The sequence below is a fragment of the Rhinolophus sinicus genome, chromosome 13, assembly GCF_057876585.1.
Source record: "Rhinolophus sinicus isolate RSI-liver-muscle chromosome 13, RSI-T2T, whole genome shotgun sequence".
Taxonomy (NCBI): Eukaryota; Metazoa; Chordata; class Mammalia; order Chiroptera; family Rhinolophidae; genus Rhinolophus; species Rhinolophus sinicus.
In genome coordinates, this window is record NC_142513.1 from 21,494,841 (window position 1) to 21,507,302 (window position 12,462).

Genomic DNA, 12,462 nt, shown 5'->3' on the forward strand with positions numbered 1-12,462 from the left:
TTGGTTTGAAGCCAACATTTGGGCTTTTCCACTTTGTTGCCCTTTCTCTATATTCTCCTGGAGCTCAGAAAAGTGCTTGACACATAGCATGTATTCAATAAATGTGGGTTAAATGAATGAGGGAATGGGAAATCTCCATAGGACCCCCCTACGTTGATGAGCACATCTCTATGGATAGGTGTCTGGCTGCAAAATCCAGGAAAAGTGTTTTCTCTGGTGTGTCTGGGTATATTTCATCTCAGGATGGGCTTTCATCAGGCTTGACATCAGGAACCCAAACTCAGAGCCCAGGCAGGGAGCCCTCTGTACCCTTCAGAGCTAGAATTAGTTATGGAGGAGGACGGGTCATCCAGAGGGCCTGTGGTATAGGTTTTCGGGACAGTAGAAAGAAACCATGCTCTGAGAGAGACTTAAGGTCCCCAGATGTGGAATCTCCTTCTGATCGTCAGCAGGCAGCTGGAAGACCCTCAAGGGTTGGCTGGACTCACAGTTGGCCGAGTTCATGAGCAGCAGCTTGCCCTGTAAGGAGAGGTGGCAGCGTCCGTCACCAGTATGCCTCTCCCTCCAACCCCCAGGTTTGCACTGAAGGGGATTCTCAACCATTCATGCTGAACGAGGGCCCATGCCCAGAGCGGTCACACTACCGCTCTTTCCAAATGATACCTAAGTATTCGCTTCTTGTTGCCTTCTATTCACTAGACTGTGAGCTCCATGAAGGTGGGGACTGTATCTGTTTATCTGCAATTAGATTGGGGTGGTCTCAGACTTGGGGTGGGGCCAGTGCTCCCCAAAGGTCTGAGTGGAGATCTTGGGAGAAGCTACAGTCTCTGGTAACCTGGAGGTTTGGGTGACGTGGCGGGGCCCAGCCTGCTTATAGGGGTGCTCTCTGCTGCCCCAGCGCTCTTGGGGGACAGTAAAGGTCATCATAATGTGGTCACTTCTAAGTGTTCTCAGAACACATGCAGGCCTCACTGGGAGCCCCAGTCAGGGGGCCTCTTCCAGCCATTTGCCCTTCCCGAGTCCTCCTTCGTGGATGGATGCAGACACTCACCCATGAGGCTTTTCAACAGTTTCACATCCAGCTGCCTGAGGATTTCACTGATCAGAGGACATACCTGGACCACAAGCACGGAGAGAAAGGTCAGATCAGGGGCTGGGAAAAGGAAACTACAGGGCCTGTGGCTGGAAACTTAGACACCACTGGATTTCCGTACGGAATCATGGCAAGAGTGGTTTAGCTTTCTTGTACTGAGCACCAACTGCATGCTAGGGGCCACACACAACACTTCCATATTTTACCTCCCTGAATCCTCATGACATCTCCATGAAATAGGGATCGTGATGGGTTCCATGCTACAGATGGAAAAACCGAGGTGCCAGCGGTCTAAGTCACTTGCCTAAGGACACACAGCCAGTAGATGGCAAAACTGAAAATTTTCATTGAAATCTTTCAAGTTCTAAAGCCCAAAGTTTGAAACTCTTTGCTAAATGGCCAATATATATGCCCTGACCCTCAGACTAAAGGATGCCCAAGGCAAAAATATTTTTCTCAAACTTACCTGACTTTCTAACAGGTGTGGGATAACTTTTCCCAGGTTTTCTCTAAAATTGTGGAGAAAATGTTTCATATTTGGTGAGATATCTCTAGAAAGGAAGGTAGATATACGGAACAAATAAATACAGGCTAGGTGCTATGTGTTGAGCACACCTCACACAGTCATTTAATCCTCAGCCAGCCCTATATACCGTGTTTCCCTGAAAATAAGACCTTGTCGGACCATCAGCTCTAATGCGTCTTTTGGAACAAAAATTAATATAAGACCTGGTCTTATTTTACTATAATATAAGACTGGGTCTTCAATATAATATAATATAATATAATATAATATAATATAATATAATAGTATAATATACCAGGTCTTATATAATATAATATAACATAATGTAATATAATACAATATAATACCAGGTCTTATATTAATTTTTGCTCCAAAAGACAAATTAGAGCTGATTGTCTGGCTAGGACTTATTTTCAGGGAAACACAGTAAGAGGTATTATTGTCAGCAGTAGTCAAAGGAGCAATTTAGAGAGTGGTGTGATTTGCCCAAGGTCACACAGCTAGTTACTAAGCGCTGATTAGATTAGAACCAGGTCAGCAGAGCTCCAGAATCCAGTCTTTCCCCTGCACTGTCTTCTCCGTGAATGTCTGGCAAGATTGAGGCACCCAGTGAACATCTGATGAATAAATAAATGGACATCCACTGAGGTCTTAGTTGCTTTCAGCGTTCTGGAATTACTGAGAGAAATCAGACACAAATCAATCCACAGTCTGTTGGAGTTGACAGACTTGGTCAGCCAGAGTCTAGATCTTCATTTAGCTCTATTTTTTTCTCTCTTGTTCACTACTGTATCTCTAGCGTGAAGCATGCTGTGCCTAGCACCTAGCAAGTTCCCAGTAAATGTTTGTTGAATGAATGAGTGATGAGGAGGAGCTTAGAGAAGAAGGGAAGGGCATGCCAGGCAAAAGGAGCCACATATGCAAAGGCACAGTGGTGTAAAACGCACGGTGTGTTGATGGAGAGGTGGATCCTTCAGAGACTACAGGGCAAAGGGCTGCAGAGTCGGGCAGGGGAGAGGGGAAGTAGGACCTTGAGTGACATCCAGGAATTCGCTCTTCATCTAGAGCGAGAGAGAACCATTGGGAGATTCGGAGCAGGGGCTGGGGGACATGACTAGATTCCCGCGCTAGAAAGTTAATTCTGCTGCAGGAGGAGAATGGAGTAAAGGAGGTGAGGTTCAGTCAGGGAAAGCTGGAGGAGGCTCCCTCAATGGTCCAGGAAGTGGACCATAAGCCCGGAAAGTGGTTGTGGGGATGAAGAGAAGGGAGCAAGCGGGGGCTTCCAGGAAGTCACTGATGGGAGCCAGTGAAGATGGGCTGCGGGAAGTGAGGAGGAGGAAGAGTCTGGTTTCTGGGAGGGTGGCAGGGCCATCACTGGGAAGGGATGCAGGAGGAGGAGCAGATCCTGGGGAAAAGGTGAGATCTCTTTGGAGCTCCTCCAGGAGGAGGTGGAGACATGTAGTCACAGCGAGGGCAGGGCAGGAAGGGGCAGCTGGGACCTTACTCAGTGAGGACCGTCGTGTGGATGCTGCTGGGCTCCACGAGGCAAGTGCCTATCACCAGATCCCTCCGGCAGAACTCGTCTTTCTCCAGCCAGGACTCCACAGCAAGGTTCATGCGTGCATGTGTCTTTGCGATCTTGTTATTGAAGAGCCTTCTGGGGATGAGAGAGAGGCGAAGGAGGGGAAAGGGCAGGAGACAGAGAGAGGTAGGAGGTGGAAGCGGCCAGTGTGAAGAGTGGCTCCCCGTGTGGACAGCAATGTCCACACTCTGAGACCTTTCAACAAACCAGCCCAGTGTTGCCTGCAGTCAGCGATTAAGGAGAAAACTGCTCTGAGCCAGAGTGGCTTCTGAAAATCCTTGAAATAGACCAGATTAGGGTCCTTTACAAATTCAAACGTTGAGAATTCATCTTATTTTTAATATTTTTGCCTTTTAGCTGCAGCCTCTCTTTCCTTGGGGGGCAGTGGATGTTGAGGATAGTTTGAACAAGAGAAGGGAAGGGTGATAAGACGCAGCATTTCTCTTTTTTAAATAACTGTAGTGAGCTCACAGGGGTTGAAATGAGCAAATGACCTGCCTCCACTGATCAATCATTGCCATTCACATTTTAGCTGAAGGAACCAAGGCTCAGTGATGTAAGTGACTTTACCAAGTTCACATAGCGAGTGAATTCGGAAACGAGGATTTGAAATCAGGTTGGCGTCAGAACGATCTGGGTTCTCCAGGTTGCCAAATTCACCCCCAGCTGCCAGGTTCCCAGTGAGGAGGAAGAGCCCCTCTCAGACCTCACTTCTGTAGGACTCACAGGCTCAAGTCAATGTCAAATTCAAGTGAGATGTGTGCCAAGAACCACTCCTTATGGGAAGATATCTGGATTCCGCCATCATCCAGCTGAATGTTGGTGATGTTGATGCTACACAAGGAAAGAGCAGAGGGGCAGAGGGGTGAGGGACCTCAGACGTCAAGGCCTCAGGCTGACAAACAAGGCTAGCTCCCCTATAAAGAGGGCTTGGCCGTGGGTTGGAGTCAGAGCCTTTCATAGATGCTCTGAAGGCAAGAACGACCTGCAGGAGCCCTGGGCTGCAAGCTGTACCTGAGTGTCCCTAACAGTTCCACACACCTGATTTGTGTAACCCACAGCCGACAGCAGACCCAGACCCTGACCTGTTCTCACACCAAGCCTCTCCTGTTCAGTAGATAGCCCCACCATCTGCCTCGGTGCCCAGGCCCAAACCCCAGGGCTGTCTTTGATTTCTCTCCATCCTTCACCGCCCCCCTCCGCCATTCAACCCATCAGCAAATCATGTTGTTGACTCTGCTTGCAAAATGTATCCTGAGTTTGGCCACTTCCCACCAGCTCCACCATTTTCACCGGATCCAGGTCGCCATCACTTTCTGTCTAGAGATGCTCTAGCTTCTCTGGGCTCCCAGCAATGGTCTTGGTGTCTCTATCGATGGTTCTCCAGGTGGCAGCCAGAGGGGCCTAGCTCCCCTCTCACTCAGCACTCTCCCCTGGTTTCTTACTGCTCTCGGAATAATATCCAAACTCTATACTCTGGCCCCTTAGAACTGCAGGGTCTGGCCCCACCTGCCACCTTGCTCACCCAGCCACACAGGACTTTTTCTCTTCCTCAAACACACCAATCTCTTTCCTACCTCAGGGCCTTTCCACTCACTGCTTCCCATGGCCCTCACTTCTTCGTTCAAGTTTCTACCTAAGGGCTACCTCTTTAGAAAGGTCCTCCTGATCTGATCAGTCCCCTCACTCTTACCCTTTACCTTGACAGATTTGTCTTCATGAAATTAGTTATTTACTTTCGTGGTCTAGCTCACTAACTAGGCTTAAGATTCCAAAAGACAGTATGTCTTGTTTACAGCTGTATTCCCAGTACCCCGCCCAGGTCCTGGTACATACTAGGTACTCAATGAATAGTTGTAACTGTTGTTTAAGGCATGAATGAAGGGAGGTGATTGTGGCTGCACCCACCAAGGGATACCCTGCTGGTGAGCATCAGTGTTCATTAAAATGGGGAGAACGGGGGATTCGAGTCAGAGAGAAGGGAGCCCTAGGGCACAACCAGCTGGAATAATGGTGGTGTGGTTGAGTAGCTTTGAGACTGGGAAGCTGGAGAAGGCTACATCCGTCAAGAGCAGGGAGTGGAAATCAAGGTGAGCAGGACAGGCCCAGTTCTGTGAGGTTGATCATAGCTACCGATGGCTACGCATCCTCTATGTGCAGCAGAGAAAGTTCCCAACCACTCCGGAGGCAGGGACAATTACTATGCCCATTTTACTGATGAGGACTCAAGCTTGAAGCTTAGACAGCTCAAATGCTGTGCCCAGAGTCACACAGCCCTCAAACAAGAGGGAGGGATTCAAATGTGTGCCTCTCGTCCTGGGTTCCTTTGGCACTGCAGATGGTTATCCAGGCTGTGCTCTTGGTACTCATGTTATATATCAGGCCAGCATGGTCCGGCAATTTCCCCAAGGTTGGTGGCAGTGCCAGCATTTAAATGAAGAAGCTCTTACTCCCAAGCCTTCACTTTTAATTACTCTGTTATGTTGCCTCCCCAAACCACCCCTTGTATTGGGCCTCACATCTCCTCCTTCCAATCTTCCTTCCTTCCCCCTGCCCAGGCCTTGCACCTTCATTCCCCAGCTCTGCTCTCTGACCCAGAGCTCTAGAAAGAATCCCAGGGCCAGGGATGGGGTTCGGGGTCTCACCTGCCTTCTTGCTGCTGCTGGAGGTTCATGCCGCTGATTAGCCAGCCTACCATCCATGGGGCCACCTGCCCCGAGGCATTCATGCTGTCCAGGAGGCGGATGTTCTGGATTTGGTCCTCTATGTTATGCTTCAAGAGGCCCTGTGCAATAACTAGAAATGGACCGGGGACATTGCATCATGTCATGGCGACAGTGGGGATTTGGAGTCAGGAGGCCTAGGTTATCGGCTGCTTCATCCACCTCTTGCTGAATGCTTGGTGCATTCAAACTCTACCCTCAACACTGAGATCCATATTCTTCACCTGAAATTACGCTCTACAGTGGTGATGTGACATTCCTGCAGAGGGTCTGGCAGGTAATAGCTGTTCTAAGGAGATATTATGGTTGAAAGTTCCCCCAGTGCTGTATCTCTGAGTCTGGGGCGTAGAGTCTAACATACAGGATATAGGTTACAATAAATGTTGGTTGAAGATTAAAATAGGTGGGAAAATAAGGAAAGAATAAATGTAAGTCCTCTCACTCCGTGCCCAGAAATAAACTGCAGGACTGAGTAGAGCTCCCAGAAGAAAAGAATGAATTTCAAAAGGGAAGGGAATTTTAAAAGCCATGGACATGCTTAATTCCTGCTTCGCTTGGCTTCAGATTCTCCTGCCCAGGATGGGGGCCCAGTTCTGACAAACCTCAGAGCTCACCACAGGGCACATTTATTTTACTGACTCGACCCTTTCTATGGTCAAGACTTGCACTGAGAAGTATGGGTTACTGCAGGCCAGCAGAGATCATGTTACACCTCGCCCTCCTTCCTCCAGGGCCAGCTCCCAGACCCCTTTAAAGTACCCCATGCTTCTGCTGCCTGCAAACAAGAAAGTGTGTCTGGAGTCACAGATCTAGGTTCAAATCCTAGCTTTGTCACCTCCTCAGTCTTGGTATCCTCATCTATATAATAGGGGCAGTATTCATACCAAGCTGATAGAATTCTCGTGAAGAATATTGAAAGCATTTATCCAAAGAATATTGAATATCTCGTGGGTGTCAGGCCCTGTTCTGGGCACTGAAGACACAAACCAGTTTTCTGTCTCGTAGGAAAGACATACATACATTAACCACATATTTTCAAAGATAGAGTGAAACTATAAGTATGTCTAGAACTCTTAGTAACTCTTGATTAATGGTAAGAGTAGCACTTGGCTATTTGTGAGCAGCAGACATTAGTAGTCGACAGTCCGATAGCCATCCATCCATCTATCTATCCATCCATCCATTCATTCATTCATCCATTCTCCATCTATCTGTCTATCCAATATCCATCCATCCATCCACCCTTTCATCTATTAATTCATACATCCATCCACCTATCCATCTGTCCAATATCCATTCATCCATCTATCCATCCAACCTTCCATCCATCTATCCATCATCCATTTCACCCACTCATCCATTCATCCATCCATCCTCCCACCCTTCCTTTCATTCACCCACCCTATCGTTCCCATCTGAACCCTCTTTTGATTCTGGCACTCTCTCCAATTCCACATGAAGCTGTTGAGTATTTGAGCTATTATTGCATGGTGACTCTTTCAGGTTCAAAGTTGGCATGTGATTCAAGTTGGTCCTGTCAGACTAAAGAGAAGATCTTATATTTCATGTTTGAGAAGGTTTCTTTGTCTTTCTTCTACTGGAAAGGAGCAAGACAGCTTATAGCTCAATGGCTACTGGCTACCGTTTTCCTACCATAATGGGAATCAGCAGGCTGAGGATAAAACCGTGATGATAGCAGAGCTAAAATATGGGCAGAATGTAATTCTGAATGGCAGCTTTGAGCTGCTGATTGATTCAAACCTGGAGCTTGCCCTACCTATGACTTTCAATTACGTGAAATAGCTTGAGTTGGGTTTTCTGTTACTTGTGGCTAAACACCCTGATACATGAGAGATGGTTGTAGTGATATTCACAGTTGGAAAAAGCACTTTGTACATATTTTCCTTCATTTAAGACTCAAAAGCAGCCCCACGAAATAGCACTCTGACTGCACTCATTGTACAGTTGAGGATACCTGGACCCACAACTGCACATCAATGTATTTGATAAACTAAATGACAAGTTGTGATGAGGGAAAATGAGAAACATTGATTATCTAAAAGCATTTGATATAGAAATAGTAATTGAAGATTTCATTCCCCAAAAGTTGTTTTTTTAAAATATTCTCCCCCATTGGAGTTTCTATTTCATATATTTTTTTTAATTGGTGAAGGGGAACAGGACTTTATTGGGGAAGAGTGTGTACTTCCAGGACTTTTTTCCAAGTCAAGTTGTTGTCCTTTCAGTCTTAGTTGTGGAAGGCGCAGCTCAGCTCCAGGTCCAGTTGCCGTTGCTAGTTGCAGGGGGCGGAGCCCACCATCCCTTGTGGGACTCGAGGAGTTGAACCGGCAACCTTGTGGTTGAGAGCCCACTGGCCCATGTGGGAATCGAACCATCAGCCTTTGGAGTTAGGAGCATTGAGCTCTAACCGCCTGTGCCACCGGGCCAGCCCTCCCCAAAAGTTTTTGGTCTAGATGGTTTTATGGAAGAGTTTTACCAAACTTTTATGATGAGGGAATTATAAAAGAAAATAGAAAAAGAAGATGCCAAATTTGTTTTACGAGGCTAGGACAACTTGCCTGGCTTCAAGAGCAGTATGAGGAAAGAAAGTTACACATCAATTTTATGTATGAAAACTTTGCTAAAGTCCTAAATAAATCATTAGCTAACAAATCTAATAGCTAATAGTACATTATAAAAAATATCAGATTATATTATAAAATATATATTTTAGTACGATATATATATAAAATATATATTTAGTACGATACATTATAAACACATTATAAAATAGTGCTTTATAAATATATCATTATAGTACAATATAAAATGTACATTATTAAAAATCTTATTTATTCCAGAAATGTTAGGATAGGTTCAACATCAGATAATCTACTAATAGAATTTGCCACATTAGAAGAAAAAAATAGATTAATTTTTAGAAGCAAAAAAACATTTGTTAAAGACCAATGCTGATTTATTATTAAGAAAAATTCAGAAAACTAGGGATATAAAGGGACTTCCTCAATGTGATAAAAACTATATTCCAAAAACCTACAGAAAATATCTTGCACAGCTGAGAATTCTAGAGACATTCCCCTTCCTATCAGAAACCTTTGCTATACTGCCAGATATGAAAAAGGCACAAGAAGTGTAACGTTTAGAGGAGAAGAGATAAAACAGTTACTATTTGCAGCTGATGTAATCTCCAGGTAGAAAATCCAAAAGAATAAATAAGACAAACTATTAGAACTAATAAGAGGTCAGTAAGACTTTTGGATAGCAGATTAATTTTAAAAAATCAACAGCTTTCCTCTCATTTTCACCACCAATACCACGTAGAGAATATAATAGGAAATTAGGTAATATTTACTATGACAACAAAAACTATAAATTCTCTAGGAATTTGACAAAGCATGCTAAAACAGTTATAGGGCTTTAAAAGTCTATTAAGTGATATAAAGTAAAATTTGAATAAATTGAAAGATGTACTAAGTTTGTGATTGGGTGACCTAACACTGCAAAAATCTTAATTCTCTTTAACAAACAAATGCAGTGTAATCCCAATCAAATTTCCAGATTTTTTTTTTTTTAGGAACTCAACATACTCTAAAATTTCATTTGGAAGAATAAAGGTCTATCAGCTAAACCGCATTCTACAAAGATGTCGTATTTAAAATATGCTATCGATACAGAAACAGTTACACAGGCACAGAATACAGAGCTCAAAAGGGAATCCATATGTTAGGGAACTTGATAATTTAGTAGAATGGAGTGAAAAAACAGACTCATTATATGGGGAGAAGTGAGGCTGATCTCTAACTTATATACGTAAACGTACATAACGATGGCCTCCAAATGGATTAAAATTCTGCATGTTACAAAAAAAAAAGCAGTCTGGGGTAAGGACAAGGCTTAAGATTGATCAAATACGAACCATAAGTTGCAATCTGGTGAGTTTGAAAATATTCGTGTTCCCTGAAGGACCTACCAACAATGTCGATAGATGACAGTTTGGGAGAAATGTTAGCAATGTTTACATCTGACAAGGGACTAATGTCAAGAATAAATTAACATCTCCTCAAATCAAAGAGGACAAAACAACAATAACAGATAAACAAGGAAAGCAAGTAATAAAATGTACAAAAAACAAAAGCAGTGAATTCAAAAAAGTCGAAATGGTTGACAAAATCATTATGAGATGCTCAAACTTCCCACTAACCAGATAAAGTCAAGCTAAAACCATTAGATATCACTCAACTGCACATCGGATTGGCAAAAATTACAAAGATAGTGTCATGTACTACATTGTGCCCCCAACCCGCAATTAATATATTGAAACCGTAACCTCCAATGTGATTGTATTTGGAGAAAGAGCCTTGAAGGAGGCAATTAAGGTTGAATAAAATAATAAGGGTGGGGCCCTAATCCAATGGGACTGGTGTCCTTAGAAGAAGAGAGCCTCCAGAGTGCATCCTGTCTGTGTGCACATAGAGAGGAAAGGCGGTTGTTAGGACACCAGCCAGAAGGTGGTCACCTGTAAGAAGAGGGGTTTCACCAGAAACCAACCTTGTGGGCACCTTGATCTTGGACTTCCGGCCTCCAGAATTGTGAGAAAATATCTATTATTTAAGCCACCTAGTCAGTGGAATCTTGCTATGGCAGCCCAAATAGACTGAGACAAACGGATACCCTCCAGTTTTGGGAAACATGGGCAAACAGATATGCTTGTTTATTACTAGTGCAGTTATTGATTGCAGACTGGTGCAGGCATTCTAGAGTGCAATCTGGCAGTCTTTAATTAAATTGAGTTTGCATCTGTCCTAGGGCCCAGCCATCTCCCCTCTAGGTAGCTATATCCCAGAGAAATTCTCTCATAGGTCCTAACAGGGACACATGCACGGATGTTCACCTCAGTGTAGTTTATAATGGAGGAGGGGAGGGAGTTATAGTCAATTGAAGCATCCATCCCTAGGGAAATGGCCAAGTGGTGATGAAGTAGATGAAATCTCATGGACTTCTCTGCACCAGTCTGAAGACCCAGATGTCAATAGCATAGTGTCCAGTGAAACCAGCCCCAAACAATGAGATCTATATGGCAATACCATTTATGTAAATCAAAGCACTGCATATTTTGATTTACAAGGATATGGGCTTATTTAAACACATATATTAAACACACTGTAGTGCAGGGCCTTCCAAGAGGAGGGGAATGGAATGAGAACAAGGAACATAACATAAAATCAAATAAAAGAGGGGCATTGTCATGATTCTTGATAATGATGATGTGCTATAAATTGGTGTATGATCAACTGAACCTTGATTGTCTGTACTTGAGGTCTAAGAAAAAAGGAAGTGAGTAAGTGATTGACCCGAGGTCACCCAGCAAGTCAGTAGTGAGGCACAGATGATGCCTTTCACACACCCCTGGTGACAGCGGGCAGAGCATGGGCTTAACTTACTTCTTGCCAGGGTGGACTTGCTGTCCGTGTGGGCCTTGGTCAGGCCAGGCCAGGGCTGCTTGTGCAGGTCCAAGGACAAGAAAAGCAAGCTGAGGAGGACCAGGAGCCTCCAGAGTGGATGCATCTTGGGTTCTGGGACTTGCGGTTGTCAAGAAGAGTCAGACAGAATCCAGGCAGATGGCTGTGGGGGTGGCCTGTGGGATGGATGGACTCATGGTTTTCTATAGGAAGATGACACGAGAGTTACGCCCAGCATGCTGTGGTTCGGTGTTGTGATGGGCTTTGGAAGCTGCTCACATGATGAAGGCAGCAGGTGGAACCCTGGGGGAGACCAGGGCTCCAGCAGGAGGCCTTGTTGCTTGGAGATGCCCAATAGAGCCCACTGTTGTGTCATCGATCAGGAATCCTCTCCAAGACCCAGCACAGGCTAGATGTTGGTGACTCTTCAGTGAATGAATGAATGAAGGAATGAATGGGTGAGGATGGCTAATCCCAGGCTCTCCAATTGGACGAGGACTTTCTTAAGGGCAAGATCATCCTCAAAGCCTACTACAATGCTTGTTTGCCAGAAACTAAGTGCTAGTGAATGTTTGTTGGGTGACTAAATGACAATATATGAATGAGTGAGGATGGCTTACCTCTGAATCTCCCACCAAATTATCAATTTCTTTAGGCAGATATGAGTCTAATTAATCCTCATATGTCCAGTGCCTCCCATGTTTACCCCATGGCAATTACTAATGAATGCTTGTTAAATGAAACAAATGAATGAATGAATGAATGATTGGCTGGCCGGCTTATGGTTTGTGAATCAGATTTTTAGGAGGGGGACGGAGAATCTTAAAGCCAAAGCATTAGGTTTACCTTGTACATGCGCTAGTGTTGGGGGTCAGAGAGAATTCAGTTCAAACCTCCCTGTCTTTACCATCTCTAGAAATGCCACTGCGATCCATCCAGTTGCTCCATGCCCAGCCCTTGGAAGCCCCTCGACTCCTCTTTCCTCATCTCCCACAACCCATCTGCCAACACATCCAGAACCTGACCACATGTAACAAATCCTTTTCAGCCATTTTGTC

At 44.7% G+C, this 12,462-nt stretch overlaps 1 protein-coding gene across 1 annotated transcript; it reads right to left on the bottom strand.

Moving 5' to 3' along the window:
* Nucleotides 1–345: 345 nt before the first annotated feature.
* Nucleotides 346–11,510, bottom strand: BPIFA3 (BPI fold containing family A member 3). The gene is made up of 7 exons (XM_074317344.2): nt 11,387–11,510; nt 5,847–5,997; nt 3,928–4,035; nt 3,124–3,273; nt 1,560–1,644; nt 1,011–1,115; nt 346–519 (listed from the first exon to the last, which is right to left on the bottom strand). The coding sequence occupies exons 1-7, from the start codon at nt 11,508–11,510 to the stop codon at nt 346–348; spliced, it is 897 nt and encodes a 298-aa protein (XP_074173445.1).
* Nucleotides 11,511–12,462: the final 952 nt, after the last annotated feature.